We start from the raw sequence: 17,630 nt of genomic DNA, 5'->3' as shown, positions 1-17,630 counted from the left end.
AGATCAGTCTGAACCAGATTCCTCAGGAGAGAACAGGAATATTTCCATGCAGTAATTGACAATCTCTAGCTATCTTCTGTAACAGATTAACTACTACCATTTGAAACTTCCTGTCTTGTTAATCATTGATGGTCCTTTCACATGTGTGTGTACAAAGAAAGATGTGGAGACCCATATCTTAAAGATGCCCTTGTCTGAGCCATTTGGAGCCAGGAATTGTAGCTCTGTAAAGCCAATCAATAGGAATTAGGAGATCAAGGGAAGCAGACCAACGACTGATCAATGATGCAGAGGGAAGGAAAGTACAACGGGGCTATGTTATGTGACCTCATCACCAGGAGGAATGAGATACAGATAATAACTATAATTTCTCTTTCTATTTTAAGGTAAAACGGGAATTAGCAGGTGTCCTCATTTTTGAGTCACATCCCAAAGCAGGAACAGTCTGTAAGTAATGGAATCCTGTCAGATCTCTTTCTCACCTGTGCTATGAATATTTAAAATCCTAATGTTTAAATGACAAGAGCAAAACTTAGATGCATTCTTCAAACTTGATTGTCACTTCATGTTTAAAGCCTAGGGTAATAAGTGTTAGCTTAGTCTGTTGCCAAGTGTGGGGACAATACCAAAATTTATTCTCTATCCTTGGTTGAGTGTATGTATCAATTACAATTTGGGTTGTGTTTTTACTTAGAATTTTTGGTTTGACCAATCTCTATTTAAAATGTATTTTAATATAATCCTGTATTAAAAAAAATCTTCCTGCACAAAATAAAGGATTTAAAATGGTAGATTACTCAGACATGTTAATACTGAGACATTTTAGCAAATGAATATTAAATTCACAGTCACTAGAGAACTGGGTTAGAACATGGTGCTACTGGTGGGATCCAACCTGTGTGCTAATAGTAATTGATAACCTGACATATTGATAAAGTAGTTGTTGGAGCTGTAATAGAAAAGAAAAGCAACTTTCACATCAGTGTAATAACATAACATAACTATGTGGGTATGAATTGTTTTTCTAAATTCTGAAGGCAGTTGCTTTTAAAATCATAGTATGCCCTTTTATACGGTAGACATTTATATGACTGTAGAGTTACCTTGAATCTTATTGGGTGAAGAATCTGGCCCATTTATATTTTGAATAACTATATTCTAACCATAAAATCTTTTCTCTCTTGTAGTATTTAATCAGGGAGAAGAAGGTACTTCTTGGTACATTATCCTAAAGGGATCAGTAAACGTAGTCATTTATGGCAAGGTATTTTTTTCAGAAGCTATTTTGTATGATTGTTATTATTGAAATTTTAAGAGTAAACTTTGAAGGAATACAGTTTAATTCAGAGTGAAATTGCTTTGTCTGACAAAACAAGTAGATTGTAATTTTATTAAGAAATGATCCAGTGGTTTCACTGATTATACTTCCAGTAGAGTGCTCTATAATTTTGGGATATATTGCACAGTTTCTGACTATAATCCATCAGAGTTTCATCAGTATCTTTAGGACAAAGTAATTTCCTGGAATTTGGTGGACTGCCAGCCTTCTCTCTCATGGGGGTTTTGCCCCATCCCTTTACCACCATGTTGTCGTGCATTTGGATGACTAACTGTTCTCATGCATGTCTGACAAAAGTACTGCTTTGTGACTGGTGGTTCTCAGGTTGGTTGAAGCTCTTCCAAATTTATGCCAGCTATTCATTTTAGTTAAGCCATAGACCAAAAAGCATCTTTATTAAATTTCCTGCTTATGAGAGAGATTTTTCAAAGCAAAAAAGATATTGGTACACAGGAATCCCTTGAGTTTTAAACCCTACTCCTCATTGATTTCTCATTCAGTGACTGAGAATCCTCCATTTGAAAACAAAGCATTTCACCAAAATCTAGCACAAGGGCCCTAGTGATAAGTCTGTTCCTCAGTAACACATATTTAGCCATGTTTTTTACATCACTGGGTGGGCCAGATCCTCTGTTACTGTGAATTGGAGGAAACAGAGCACTGCTGATGTGCAACAGCTGGAGATGTGTTGTTCTGTGTTAATTCTGCAAACTTGATTTTACTTTTTAGGGCCCCTATAAATAAAAAACAAAATAGTCGACAACTTTCTGTCTTCAGCAGGCTGAGAAGAGAAGAGTCCTTCAAGCTGAATGCAATTTCAGAGAACAAGCTGATTCTTTTCTGTTCTTGCCTCTTTAGTAATAGTAATAACCAGCTATCAAGTATTGTTTCCCAGTCATTATTTTGGCTGTTGATTTCCTGCCAAATAGATTTATTTTGGTGTTTGATTGTGAAGTCCAGTGTTTGTACAAGGACTTTCAATAGAATCCAGAGTAATGATGGGTTTCTGCATGTAAATGTTTTGCTCTGTGCAGGGTGTGGTATGTACTCTACATGAAGGAGATGATTTTGGCAAGTTAGCACTTGTGAATGATGCTCCCAGAGCAGCATCCATTGTTCTGCGGGAAGACAACTGCCACTTCTTGAGAGTAGATAAGGAGGACTTCAACAGGATCCTTAGGGTAAGAGTGGGGAGGGCTGCCCTCAGTGTCATGTCAGAACTTGCAAGTTTTTCTAGAGGCTGTCATTTCTATGAATATATTAATATTAATAACCTTGTTTGTAGTATGCCTAATTGTGGAGCAGAGATGAGACAGTCTAGGAGGTCACATAAAGAATATGTTCATCACCTTTCCTCTCTCAGCTCCCAGCTCAGACATGAAAATACAACCAAATGGAATCTTTTCTCTCACATTCTATAATCTAGAATTTGCCCTGCTCAGCTTTTCCTCATGCTGCTCAGGATTTCTTAGTGATATTCTGTCCAAATATTGAAAAAAACAAGATCACCCCTTCTCCCACATAGGTCAGTGTCGGGTACATTAAATTCAAGAGTTTCAAGGCAGAATCAAGTGGCAAATGGCATAAGTTACAGATGTCTTTACACAGAAGTCTTTATCAGAGAACTCTAGAAGGATATTTCCAGACTAATTTGACAGTTATTCATTTTGGGGTAAATGTGTTCCGAAGTCCAACTGTAGTTCTGTAAATGCAGGCTATTTTGTGGTCATTCATTGTAGAGGAAGTCAAAACTAGCATTGTCCAGTATTTTAACCTGTATGTGCCCAGTATTGCAGCAATAAAACAGGTCCAGAAAGGATACTCCACTATAAAAATGACTTGTGGTTGCTGTACAACAGGGAATGAGGATCCCTTTGGGAGTAAGGCTGGGTTGGCTGTGGAGACTTAAAACTGATTAAGCTTTGGTCTATAATTCAAAGAAGATCCAAGTCCATGATCTTACTAATTTTTACCTGTGTTTTTTGAATGCACATTATACTTAACTTTTTTCTTTTTCTACTCTGAGTGAGTTGGTAGTAGAAAATGAACAGTTTACTGAGCTAAGACTTTCTATTCTTAAATGCTATTTTCTTCTTTTTATTATTATTTTATTTTAGAGAAAAGTCAGATTGTAGAACATAGTATTTGCATTTAAGTGGGGTAGAGATGACATTATATACAACAAGTTGGGGAGAGACTGTTTTCCAGCAAACATTTTTTTTTAATTTGACATCTCCATAAAATGGAGATTTTTATTATAGTTCTTGCTCTAGTCTCTCCCACAATTCTCTGTTTCTGGCATCGGTGCTAGTGCTTCCTTCTTGATTCTGCCTGTGAGGAAAACAGAATAAAGACAGATAAATACAGAGGGAAAGAACCAACACAAGTATTTTGTGTTTGAAAGTCATGCAGTTTGTTAGAGTAACTAATCAGGCAAATCAAATACAGTCACATTTATTAAAAATGACTTGTCTTGCAGGATGTGGAAGCAAATACAGTAAGACTCAAAGAACATGACCAAGATGTCTTGGTGTTGGAGAAGATCCCAGCAGGAAACAGAATTTCTAATCAAGGAAATTCACAGCCGCAGCACAAGTATGTTTTCATTCAGTAGTGCAAATGTCAGACAATTATTAACCTTTTTAAATGGTACTATTATCCAAACAATAGCATATTCCCTTTCAGTGGAAGATTGCAGTGCATATAAAGGTTTTCTTTTTTTAGTCATCAGCACATGCCTCATACTCAGTAATATATCCATTTCTAGCAGCACACCAGCTCTAGGTATTTACACAATAATTCCCTGAAGATCTCAGTGTAAATACTTACCTCAAGAAACAGCTTCCAAATAGACTAAGCATGGAGATTGATGAAACCCTATTAATATGAGTTACTGTGTAAAAGATGGGAGGAAAATACGTTGTTTTATTGTTAAGTACAGGTATCTTTCTTTTGTATTTTGAGCTCTAGATGCTAAGAAGAGTTTGCTATGCACAATTTATATACAATACAAAGATCTCATGCAATGAAAGTTGCAGAGCTTATCTTACAGAATAGTTTAGCACTGTAATAACAATATTAACTATATTTTCCTTTCTTACTGAAAGGGAAAAAGTACAATTCTGTTTGGATACTACTGTGATAAGAGTAGAGTGAGGCTATTATCATTCTGAACCTTGGTAAAACCCCTAAAGGCTTTGTAAATGTGTTATTTGCAAATGGATACACAATTTTCTTCAGAAGCATTCAAACAATTTCAACAAGTTTTGAATCCTTTACCCTGAACTTCGCTTTCTCTTAAAAAAGAGCCAATTTATTGTGCAATACTTTGGGTACAGTTTTTATCTCATCTGGGATTTTATATACTTATTTTATCTGCACGACTGAATGCAAAGATTTATAAAGATCTGTGAAGGTTGCATAAGCCATTCCTTGCATTTTATGTGCACATTTCACATTTTTGAGGAACTTCTCTTTTATTTTTCACTTGATCTATGAAAACAACTAGAAAAACAATCTATGCTACCAGGTAACCATGTACTCCTACAGAAGTTTTTCTTTGCCCAAATAAGGGGAACTTGACCATAGCCAGTGGATTTGCATCAGCAACTGCAATGCACAGCAGCTTGGTCATAGGTTTAAATCCATTTTCTTGGGTCTGACACAGTTTTCATGCTTCCAAAAGTGAAAGTTCCATTTGAACATTTTGAAATGCTGCCTTCCTTGCAAACTCTTTGCACCAGTGTTACTTGTATTATTTAACATTTTCTTTTTCAGAATTTAATAAAAATAGCCAGAGATATTTATGGTAAATGGTTAAGTTAGGCCTTACATACCAGGAGTATTTTTAGGTAAAGCTCAGAATTTCATTTCTGTAAATATTTTACTCATTTGGTCAGGTTTTGGGTACTATAAAGGTGCCAGCAAGGGAGCTTTTGCTGGTAACTATGACCAATAGACATAAGTTACCCAGAAGAGGAAGTTATCCTGAAGGTTCACTGTCTGCTTTTCACCAGTTGGATTACTTTGTTAACACTGTGTTGGCAGTGTCTTTATGTTTAAAGTCTTCAAAGTAAGTTCACTGGGTCTGAGGACAATGTTTTTTCCTTAGGAAATAGAGTAAGTGGCTCCATTTATGTCTGAGAGACCAAACCAAAATTACCAAAGTTTCTTGATTTCCAGAATGTGTTACTGGAATGTGTTAGTTGAGTGTTCAGTACTTTTGAAAATGACTGCCCAAAAGAGGAGCTTATCAGGCACCTCTTCTCAGGAAAAAACTAATTTCCTAATCTTGGCCTTGGGAGAATCTTCATTTTGGGAGCAGATCCTTTTGGTTACAGTTTGGATTCCACTGCCTCCTCTACAGAGGAGACAGAGCTCCTACCCAGCTCCCTGAGCTGTGCTTTCCTCAGTGCCAGTTTCACTTGGGAGGACTGGCTCTGAAGTTACCCCTTACCTAACTCTTTATGGGTGATCACACTCATGCAGCATGAATTCAGCAGCCCTGCAAGTCGCTTCACTGTTCATTTCCACTTTCATATTCAGAGTACAGCAACCTGTGATTTCTCTGCTTCACTCACTTAGATACTTGGTTAGTATCTCTGTGAGAATGTGCACTGGCTTAACAAGTGTTTGTGTTCTTGGGACATCAATACAGTTCTTCCAAAGAGGTTGGCAGGTAAAAGAACTGTGACGGTCAGTGCTCAAAGTGAGGAGGAGCTCCCAGGAGCTCAGCTCCACCACTTATTTCTCAGCAGGAGCAGAGTATCTTCACTTCTCAGGGTTTTTTTTCTTTCTTTTTTTTTCTTTTATTTTTTTTAAGTTTCATACTTCATCAGTTGAATTCCAAAAAAAAAAAAAAAAAAGAAAAGAAAAAAAAGATGGAAAGATTGAAAGAATGGAGTGAAATATAAAAAAATCTGATCCATGAGAAAAGAGAAAAAAAAGATGACAAGTTTTCCAATATCATATGATATTCTGCTGGTACTTAAAATCTTGCTAGTGTTTTTGCATGACTCAGAAAAACCTGGCTGTTGCACTAGTTCTCTCACCTCACTAAACTAATTCCAGCAAATGGTACAATTCTCAGTTTATCGACTTGAAACCCCTCAGCTGTGCAAGGTGTTGCACAAATTTGAGGATACAGTGTGCTATTTCGTTATCTGCCTCCTCCTTCCCAGACCAGCCTGTGTCAGGGATGCTGAAGGAAATTGTTTCCTTGCTCTGACACTGATACACACTAGTTCTTATTTCAGGCTCATGGTGAGCCTGTTAAGATGCTTTAATGACTGCAGGTTGTTGCTGTTACTTAGCTGGTTATTCTCAGTGGAGGAGCATTTCTGCTTGTACTTCTCTGAGTTTGGACCTTTGCAGCTCTGCTGTCTGTGGTGTGGTTGTGGTGGTGTTGTACTGAAGTGCTTGTGTGGGGAGGGGGCTGTCTCTCATCCCTGGGCAGGGTGGGGAATATTGCTGTTAAGGTTTACAGGGAGAAGCCAGCAAAGATTGTGAGGGGTTTTGCCCTAAGCACACAGAGATTCTGGTCAGAGCAGGTATTTGGCACACAGCAACACAGCAGTCCTGATCTTCTTGCTGCTGCACAATTATTTCTTGATTAACTCTTTTGGCTGTGAGATGCTAACTGCTCCTTTCCCTCCCTCAGGTATATTGTGATGTCAGGAACCCCAGAGAAAATTTTAGAGCACTTTCTAGAAACTATGCGCCTTGAAGCAACTTTAAATGAAGCAACAGGTACCTACACGGCAGAATCTGTTTGATTATTGCCCTATTAGGTGGATTTGCTGTGGGAACACTGCTTTGAAAAGCCCCTATGGTGGTGGTTTTTCCCAGAAGAACTGTCTGCTGCTCTGAAACAACCCCAAGAGAATGAAGGAAATCCAAAATTAAAAATAGGAATCCACTTTTCCAAGCCTGCTCTATTGTGTTTGTACTTTAAGGTCATAGAAGAACAGCAAACCCTCCAAGGTGCCAGACCAGCACTTATGACTTTAATTAGGCACAACCATAAGGCCTGGACAGAGCACCACATTAGTAATGGCACTCCTTGTTCTGGAGGTCACTGTGTGAAATAGCTTGATACCTCCAGACATTACATTGTGCTAGTATAAGTGTTCTCAAATCTTCACATCACATTGAAAATATCACAATTTACATTTTGTGGTTGTGATATTTTCCCATATGCAGGGAAAAAAAGAATTGTTACTCAATGGAGAACTTGGCACAGCATGAACTGAGTCCCAAGAATGCAGGTTGCTGCATCTGCACTTAGTGGGCTGCTTTTCATTAGTGTAAAGAGAAGAGAGAATTTACATCTAGGGATACAGATATTTGCAGACTTACATTTAGTAAGTACTTTCATTTTTGAAGAATCATTCACAAAAAATCCTCATAATTCTCATAAAGTAATGCATAGACATATATTAAACTATGTAACATTGCTTTTGCAAGTTCTTTTTGCACTATAGATGTCTGCTAAGTACATATTCAAAGGTGTTCTTAAATCCAGTTAATCTGTGATTGACCTCATAGTATTGGAGAAATCTCTATAGTGGTCCATAAGTGGTGTAATTGGTGAAAAATTACAGAAATCCTTTTAAAGTGTATGCTTCCACTACTTTAAAGACAAAAATAAGAGGGATCCTTTTCACAGATACCTGTTTACTAGAATTGCAAGCAGAGTATTTTTCTTCAGGCTTGCATATAATCACAAGTTTGCCATCTGCAGAATGCATATATTGTATATTTTTCAAAACAAATTATTTTAAAAATATTTTAAAACTTTTTACCAAAACATCTAGTGACAAAATTGTACCTATATCCCAATACAATATATTGTGTCACAATTCATAAAGTTAGTTTTAGGATATAGGATCAGAGAATGCTGGAAAACTGAATTTTTTGTTTATGCATTCCTTTAATTTAAGAGTATTTAAAAACCAATTTGCTCTGGGTATTGCATTGAAAAAGTGCTGCCCTTCCAGAGGTGAGTTTTTTCAAGTGAAAGATACTTTCATATAGGAAGTGGAAGCAATGATGTAATAATTATATTGCACAGTTGTCTTCATATTTCTTCTGCCATTCCTTACAATATTTGTAAGTTTCTGTTATCTCAGAAGTTGCACTGTAGAAATAATACCCAGGGGTATTGTGTTCACTGTTTCTCAGTGATTCCATATAAGCCTGCCAAACTCATTCTGGCCTCTGCAGCCAGGCTTTATAAATCCTTCTTGTTGTAACAAATACAAAGATAAAGCAAACTGGAAATTACACCAGCACTACCACAGGCCATTTTAGCAGAAAAAATAGCGTGCTGGGTTTTGCCAGAGAAAATGTCAGTCATATTGTTCATATACATTTTAATGTAAATGTAGCAGCTGTGATACCTTTGAATCAAAATAAACCCAGAAATTTGACTGTCCATTTACCTCTTCTAGGCATTCTACTCAGTGCTAGGAAATCAGCAAAGAATGAAATTATTTTCCTTTTCCTGTGTAGGATATGCTAAGTGTGCTGCCTGGTATTGTAACTCCTAAAGCCAAATGTTACAGCTCTTTTTAGGTACCCAGGTGTGAAAGGTCAAATTTTTCCTTGCATAGAACTCCACACTTGTAGAGAAGTATATCCAAATATTTCACTTCAGTAAAGATGTGGGGCTTTTTGCTGTGCCAGATTTCTCTTTGACCCAGGGCAAATACCTGCTAACAATAAAATTAATGAAATAAAGTTCATGCAGAAAAGACTAAAAGATTAATATTTTAGCTCACATTTGTTCCTTACCCTTTTTTGTACCTAATGCCTACAAAGGAAGTGCACAAAGACCACTTTATGGTCTGCAGAGGGCTAATAAGATAGTTCAGGTGAAAGAAAACTCATCCTTGATACTCTCCTAGCTGTTTGCAGAGGTTTAATTGACTCTATTCTTTCTCTTTTTTTCACAGATTCTGTTTTAAATGATTTTATTATGATGCACTGTGTTTTTATGCCAAATAGTCAGCTCTGCCCAGCCTTGATGGCACAATATCCTTTTTTAAGAGAAAAGTCTCTTTAGCCATGATACCTATCAGTGACAAAAGTGAAGCTTTCCTCTCTCAAGAAGTACATCATGTCAATTACTGGCAGATTGTTTAGTTTAGTTTGAGGAGCTGTTGGACCTAGAGAGTTTTCCTTGTGCACAGTGACTTGAAGCTATCAAGTGACGGGGAACATTAAATAAACATATAATGTTTTCTGTTTTATAGAATTTTGACAGGGGTATAATAACTTCAGCTCCCTATTTATTTGTTTTGAATGGCAATGCTGTGAAAGTGCTTTCCTTCAAGCTCAGTGGGGCGAGTGACATCTGGGAAAGCTCACCTCCTGAAACCACAAAATAGAGCATTGTGTCCTTGTCTGGCAAGCTTGAGAATCCATTTGTGTTACTCCTAGCGAGGAGAGTAATTGTTTTGAAAACCTTTGGACCCGTGAAACTGGTCTGTAGAAGATTGTTCGCACACCTGAAACAAACACATTTCCAAAATCACATTGTTTTGGATATCAAAAGTATTATGAAATGCTGTTGCTGACAGCATTGAGAGGGGAAGAAAGGGCAGCACATTTAATGTTTGGGGTTTTTTGTCCTGATACACTTAGCTCATATTATTCAGTCAGTCCATCTGAAATTCAGGCTTCTCTATCCTCAGTTATAATTGAATACCTCTATCCAACAACTGGGAAAATCAGACCCATAAGCAAAATGTACCTCATTCTTTACAGGGGAGAAGCTTTTCTGGTAATCAAAGTTAAGGATAATCACACTTAAGGACTTCTGATGAAATCTGTTCTGGAGAGGATGCTAAGACCATGGCCTTCAGTGGGTCATGGCAAGCATCATGTTAATTCTTTTCAGAGAGGAGCTGGAAGTAACTGGTATCCTACTGCTCTAGTGTTAGCTTTCCTGGAGCTGAATTATTATTTATTTGGTTCATTCTGAATATGGAAAAGCTAACTGTGCTTTGTTGATTGTACCATTGAAATTTATTGTTAGAGTTGAAAGGTTCCTAACAAAGCTCATCTTTTTGGAGCAAAATCACGCTACAAAAGTGTTCGCCAGTGCTGTGAGACTAAGGAGAGATTAGTTATGCTCAATGAGGAAATTAAAACAGAAAAAGAAGAAAAGTTGATTCAGTCGGCGACTTTTTACTTCAGCCCCCAATTTTGAATCAAAACAAGTCTATTTTCCTACACCCACTTAGGATACTATTTTAGCTGGCAGCATGCAAGTATGAGTAGAGCTAGACCACTGAAGTGCTTTCAAGCATAGTACAGAGTATAAATTATTTGGGTTTTCACTTCTTTTGCAGCAGTCATTTGTAAGTTATTTTAATTCTAAAAGAAATGGACAGATGCACCATTTTGTCCAAGCAACATTATTGGTTGCTGTGGATTCCATGCTTATTCTGTGCTGTCATTCTGCACACCAAGTCTTTTTCAGTCATGAAAGAATACAGATCCTGCAATATGAAAAAAAACCAAACTTCTGTTTTATAGGGAAGCAAAGCATGCTCCCCTGTCCTGGATCAGGATATAAGCCCTGTGTGGTGGACCAAGGCCCCTTTTCCCCTCTCCTTCACAGAATAGAAATGGACAAACTCTCAGAGCTACAGCTTGTCAGAGGGAGGCAGGACAAGGCCTGAAAGAAAACCTGAAATAGAGCAGCAACTCCAAAAGTGACCTTGGGTTAGTGCCAGCGTGTAAGCATGTGTGCAGGGGTGCACCTTTAAAGGACCACTGTCTAAATATTTGCAAACTCCTCTTTTGCTCTCTGTAGATGATAGTTCTTCAGCACATTTCTCCTTTACCATCGTGCCAAAAAAGTTTGCATTCTGTGGTAGCAATGATCTTGCACAGCTCCTTATATAACTGGATCTTCCTATACAGGGAAGAACAGCCTTCAGAATTGCTTCAATTTCTTAGCATATGCTAGGGAATATTAATATATATATATATATATATATATAGTTCTAACCATATTGGTGTTGATAAATATTATGCAATTATCTGACACTTGTTGCAATATACATCACAGTTTATTTCTGACTGCAGTCTGTAGTGAAGCTGCATCCTGAAGATCACATAAAAATGTGAGAACCTTTCATTGAATTTCCTTGTGATAATGTTCATAAAAGAGAAATCAGTGTAAATGAGCAGTAAAAATACAGAAAAATTACAAGTGCCTGTGGTGAGTCAGTTAATAAGAAAGTAAACATACATTAAATAATTATAGTGTTTGAAAGGTAAATATGGCATGAGAAAAATGACTCGGTAGAATATTAAACTTGCTCCCTAGGATATTGGAGCACATAACTTAGAATGAATTATTTACTTCTTATGACTTCTGCCTTTCTGCCTTAATTGTACTGTCATGTTTAGTTCTCTCCTAATTTTAAACCTTTCCAAATGAAATTAAAATGCAGATTTCTGAAAGTTTGTCAGTCAAATGAGCATCCCAGGGGCTTTGGGCTGCAGGATCATTTCAAGGTGTGATTTAATAGGTACTTTTCCCCATTGCATTTTATTAATAGTATTGTTAGGAATTTTTTTCTAAATTAGAAGCTTAGAATAAATACCTTATACAATTTGTATTCCTCATTAATATTTTTATTTTCTAATTAATATTTTAAAATATTTTGGTACAGCAACTGAAAGTGCATCTTGAAAGGATGCAAGGATGCTGCACACGGCTGTGAGGGAGAGTGTCAGTGCTTTAATGTTACCTGTTACTATGTAATTGGGAATAGCATTACTCATGGCAGTCCAGAATCAGAATTCTGGTAACTGGGAAGCGAAGTTGAAGATGTAACTGCACTCATTCGGTGCTTACTTTCCACTCAGCTCTCAGTTTATTTCAACAGTTGAAATATATGTTGTTAACCTTTTTTCAGTGAGAAATAGACACACAAATTGTCATATCCTGTTTCTTCTGGAGATACTTCATTTTCACACAGGTTAAAGGCTCAAATTCTCTCCATTTATTACCCATTGTGCCTTTACTTTTTTTCTTCTTTTTTTTTTTCCTTTCACTAAATGTTACTTTTGGCCTTTTAGCTATTTGTGTTGTTTTGTAATGTTGACACTTTGTCTTTAAAAGGTCATTGAAATGTTTCCCATTTTTTCTTATTGTTCATCACAAAATAACTTTCACAAAGTGTTGTGTTTGAAGTACACTTTATTTGACATAGTGGAAATGTCTGATTTCCTCATGACAATGAGGCTACTACAAAATTTATTATTTTACCCTGTGTTTCTATAGTCAGTTGAGGCTTTAAATGTCAAAGTCCCCCTCCCTTAATGGCTGAGGTTCATTTTGATTTACAATAACTTGTAAAAACAAAAGGAATAGCACTGGTAGTTCATTCTGGTAGTCTTCCTAACAAATGGAAAATTGGAATTGTTAATGAACACAAAGTGACATTTTTCTTTTTCTTCAACTGTTTCCAAAGAGGAACATGGAGAAATATCCTTCTTCAGTCTCCATGGTTAATCCTCTTTGTTGTTCCAAGTGTCATTTCTCTTCTGTTTTCCTAGAGCAACCATCTCTGTGGTGAAACTGTGATCCTTCCTGTGCTCTTCAGAAAATTCATTTTCATTTTACTTTTTAGTATGAATGTGAAAAGTTTGCAAATTGTTATACTAGCGGATGTCAGAATTTAGAAGTGTATATTGGAAAGTTATGTTTGAGCACCCTGAAAGTGGTTTGTTGGAAGTCAGTTGCTCGTGAATTCATACTGTGTTTGATATTTTCAATCCCTGAATGTTTTCCTTGACACTGGGGCACCTATCATGCCCAGCCTTCTCAGGGTACAGAGCAGGAGAAGATGGATTATGCCCTCAACAATAAACGGCGAGTCATTCGACTGGTTCTGCAGTGGGCTGCTTTATATGGAGATTTACTGCAAGAAGATGAAGCAGCAATGGCCTTTTTGGAGGTATAAGGGAATCATTGTATCACTGAAGTGAAAAAGATCATTTCAAAGTGCAAAGTTTATTTCAGTTTGTGATGTTTTGTCAGGTTTGGCTGTAGACAGTAAAGGCACCACAACAGTGTTTGAACCGTTGCCAGCCTCTGGACCTCTGAAAATAGTGTTGCAGATCCTTTTCTGAAAATAGTGTTGCAGATCCCTTTCAAAGCACTGTATGGGTAGCTTGTGTTACAGTAGTAACTGAATTTGCTTTTTCTAGTATTTTCTTCTGAATGGTTCAGGGGCCCTACAGACTGAACTGGAGGGCTGCTTATGCCTGCGTGAGGTGTGCCAGGAAGGAGCTGGAGGGCTGCCACTCTACAGAACCAGAAGTCCTTTTCATTTGAATGAAAGCTGTACTGCAGCTATTGGAACTTAAAATCTTTGTCTTCAGAACCCTTGTAAATTCTTTGTGGTAGCTGCCATATCCTTGGATTTCTAAGATAAGAATGCACTGCCAATTCCATGTTAAATGATTGGGATTGCCATTCTTATTATATATGGTGCTTATGGAACATAATCCCACATGTTACTGGCTGAATGAAAGTTCTTGTCCTAAAGAGCTTAAAACTGAATCTAAGATTTAGCAGAGGGATTCGAATAGAGAGGGGCCTTAAGAGTGGTAGACACCCCACAAACCCACGTGGGAAAGTTTTTCAAGCTTTGGAGATGCCATAGACTTCCAATAGTCCAGAAGTTAAAGAACAGTCACTAATTGCAAGCACAGAGAGCCTTCTTGGGGACAGTTTTATGTAGCTATAATAGGAGGAGGATGGAGGAGGTTTAAAAGTGGGTAATACTGTAATGGATTAGAGTCAGTGATTCAGGAGCAAATCAAGCCCTAAAGACTACAACAGCAATGAATAAAACAACCTATCATGCTGGATTATTTGTCAATTTTTTAGTCTTTTTCCTGGAAAATGTGAAAATGCAGGTTTTACACAAGCAGCTGGTGGTTACAGAGTGAGCTAAGGAGCCTCATCAGGCTTCCCTTCTGCATGTGTAACTCTTGCTTTAAATCAGCTGGAGATAAACAAGTAGAAGTAATAGAGGGTTGGGCCCAGCATGTGTACCTCTATGCAGATTATCATTCTTTATAATCATTAAGCTATCAGATGTCATCTCATAATCCTCTCTCCTAAGTACTGCTCATTTACCCCTATAGTTATTTAAAGACTATTCTGTATCATTTACAGGAATTTTATGTATCTGTATCAGATGATACCAGAATGATTGCAGCACTAAAGGAGCAACTTCCAGAGCTAGAGAAAATTGTAAAGCAAATGTAAGCATAGTTTTTGCTTCTTTCCTTCCCCTGACCTTTTTCTCAGTAAATTGATGAAGAAAATTTATTGGTTATATCTATTAAAAAGCCACTTTGTGAATGACACTCAGTTATATGAAATTGAAAGTTTGTATGCAGGCTTATTTGAATTAATGTCTATGGCCCTCTTTTCCACATCATTCTTGCAAACACCATAACCTTACTGAGAGATTGACAGAAGCTTTATTTCATGCTTACATTAACTTTGTATAATATTTTTTCTGTCTTGGTCATAGATTAACTGTGGTATCATCTAGTCTTTTCATATATAAATAAGATTATATTGATATGCTAGTCTGACAAGTGGTCCATGTTCTATATGTGATTTTGTACACAAAATCTTCCAGGCAATATTTCATTGTATATTCTATGCTTTACCTTTTTATAGTTCAGAAGAACCTAAAGCACCTCAAAAGAAGGTAAGAAAATTTATTTGTTAATTTTCTCAAGTAAAATCTTAACCACAGCAAATTCATAAGCATCTTCTCTTTAGTAATCATGGATATATTAAAAAAACACATTGAGAGATAGCTTTTGACATTGTCAAATTTTGCATTGCTACTCTTTTTCCTGCCATTGATAAGAGATGTATTGTAGTTCATGTGTAGCACATGGTTATTCTTGCACATGGTTATTAATGTGAATCTCAATGATTCATTTTCAGCACAAAGTTCTTCTGCAGCTGTTCAACACAAGTGATGACAGAGCACAGAAACGCCAGCCTATCAGGGGCAGTGATGAAGGTGAGTTTCTTCTCTGCTAAGTTTTCTTGAGCCACTGACATCTATATAAATTTGTCTGTCTCAAAAAAAGGTCTAAAAATAAATGAAAGTACCTACCTAGAATTTTGGAGCCTGACCCAAAACAAACCCTCTTTGCTTTTGCTAGCCCACTGTTCTCTGTTGTTGATTTGAGGTGCTCCTGGTCTTTTCCCTTAGTTACTTGTGCTATCAAACACTGCTTCCTTGGAGGAAGATGTAAAAACCTTTAAAATAAGGAATGAACAAAACAGGGAAGAACCAATAAGACACTGTACTGCAGGGAATGGCAGTGCAATAAAGAGTGGAAGCTGAAGGTCACGTTTGAGCTGCTGTGCCCCCTATGAGCTAACAGGTACAGCTGCTCTTTGCAAGGTAGGAGTGGAGCAGATAATCATGCCATGGGCCATGGATCTAGAATCCAAGAATCTAGGCACACAGCCTAAAAACCAAAATCTGCTGGTTTGCCCTATTGGTGTTGTTTGATTCTCTGAAGAGATTAAGGTAAAATTTACCTCAGTGTATCAGGATGTCATTTTCAGATTACTGATGAGGTACTTTTAATGGTTGTTTTGTGGAACTTCATCACTTAAAAAGCTGCTTCTTCAACAAGTTTGATATTAAAGGATAGCTCTTGCTAATGAACAGCAGTAAAAACAAGGTAACAAAATTCGAGGTCATGTAGCTGAGAAAGCTGGTGGCAGAAATCAGACCATTAGAAGAACCATGTTAAAGCTGGAACTAACTATATTTGAACAGCAGACATCCTGCAGTCATGCAGCTTCTGTCATCCATTGTGGTATTTCTAGCCTACAAAGAGGGAAACAGTTCCTGCTGCCAGGAAAATACTACCTCTTGTGTCTGTCCAGACAAGCAGTAACTGCTCAGTTCATATGGCTGCACCTTTCTCATTCATAGGACAGACACTGTCCTGAATACTGAAAATCTAAAATCCAAAGCTCTGGGAAATCAGAGATTTCTGTACTAGAAATTGTAGAGCATCTATGGAATGGGGAGCTATGTAGTGATTTATTGTTTCTATATCTCATTTTGTGAAGCTTGGTTACTAAGTGAAAGTAATTTTTATGGTAAATGAGTGTTTTTTACATGTGGAATAAACTGTGCAATGTTTTTTTCTTTAGTTCTGTTTAAGGTGTACTGCATAGACCAGACTTACACCACTATCCGTGTGCCAGTGTCTTCTTCTGTGAAGGAAGTGATCAGTGCAGTAGCAGACAAGCTGGGCTCTGGAGAAGGCCTCATCATAGTAAAGATGAGTTCAGGAGGAGGTACTGTACTTACATCATCTTAAACACTCCTCAGTTATGGTGAAGCAGAATTTTGGATTTGGATTCAGTCAAGGTTTTATACCCATGTGCATGTTCAGCTCTCACACAAGTCCTAATGAGAGGCAAGTCCTTCCTCTACTGCAGGCACAGACTGCAGCTCACAGGGGAGACAGGACCAGTGGAGAATCTTGTGTATCTGCATGTTCCAGAGCACAGCTACCCTGATTTTCCTTCACTGGTAGACTTGTAAGAGTTTTTTAACCACAGGAAAAGGAGGCAAGTGTGGATATATTTATGCTGGACTCGGGAATCAGTAATGTCACAAAACACTGCAGTGCCAACATTCTGGCAGTGGTCACTACCGTTTTGCCTGCTCTGTCCATGCAAACCATTGAAGAGCAACTTAGTGCCAAACACACAGACCTAGTGTTTGCAGAGGGTCAGGGATCAGGCCCCCCTCTAGGCTGTGGAAATGTGAGAGTCACTGGCAGGGGAATTCTGCTGGAGAACTGGTGTTGCTCAAGTGCTTTGGTTGAGTATGACTGTGTGGAGACACACAGAGGTAATGAGAGCTGTGTTGGAAGGCATTTTTGCAAACAGTGGAGCCTGCCAAAAATGGCTCACTTCCTGAGAACTGACACCAGGCAGCTTTACTTTTGCAGTTGAAGCAATTTTTTGTCAGATTTGCTGACCACCAACATCTGCTGGAAGAGACTGTTTTGTAAGTTACTTCATTATCTTTTCTTTACCTGTGATGTGATGCTCTTTTAGCAATGTTGTAATGCATTTCCATCACCTCCTTGAGCAGTTACTGCCTTCCAGAGCAATTTCTTTTAAGAGCAGCTCTCCAAATGCTTACAGCTCAGCAGTGAATGAATGGACTCCCTAATTAGGCTTAATTTTTGC

General features: G+C 37.6%; 1 protein-coding gene across 4 annotated transcripts in view; it reads left to right on the top strand.

The window, feature by feature from the left end:
• The window catches only part of RAPGEF4 (Rap guanine nucleotide exchange factor 4), a 141,566-nt gene that overhangs the window by 99,037 nt on the left and 24,899 nt on the right, over positions 1-17,630 (top strand). For all 4 annotated transcript variants that reach the window (XM_077181398.1, XM_054636579.2, XM_077181399.1 and 1 more), the window contains 11 exons: positions 387-447; positions 1,188-1,264; positions 2,374-2,520; positions 3,819-3,934; positions 6,999-7,087; positions 9,295-9,373; positions 13,170-13,320; positions 14,550-14,638; positions 15,066-15,096; positions 15,342-15,420; positions 16,578-16,724. In XM_077181398.1, the coding sequence (XP_077037513.1) occupies positions 387-447; positions 1,188-1,264; positions 2,374-2,520; positions 3,819-3,934; positions 6,999-7,087; positions 9,295-9,373; positions 13,170-13,320; positions 14,550-14,638; positions 15,066-15,096; positions 15,342-15,420; positions 16,578-16,724 (1,066 nt within the window). The remainder of the gene's footprint in view (positions 1-386; positions 448-1,187; positions 1,265-2,373; positions 2,521-3,818; positions 3,935-6,998; positions 7,088-9,294; positions 9,374-13,169; positions 13,321-14,549; positions 14,639-15,065; positions 15,097-15,341; positions 15,421-16,577; positions 16,725-17,630) is intronic.

Source organism: Agelaius phoeniceus, chromosome 7 (assembly GCF_051311805.1).
Source record: "Agelaius phoeniceus isolate bAgePho1 chromosome 7, bAgePho1.hap1, whole genome shotgun sequence".
Classification (NCBI taxonomy): domain Eukaryota; kingdom Metazoa; phylum Chordata; class Aves; order Passeriformes; family Icteridae; genus Agelaius; species Agelaius phoeniceus.
Note: the sequence above shows the minus strand (reverse complement) of the source record. Positions and strands in the feature narration are given on the sequence as shown.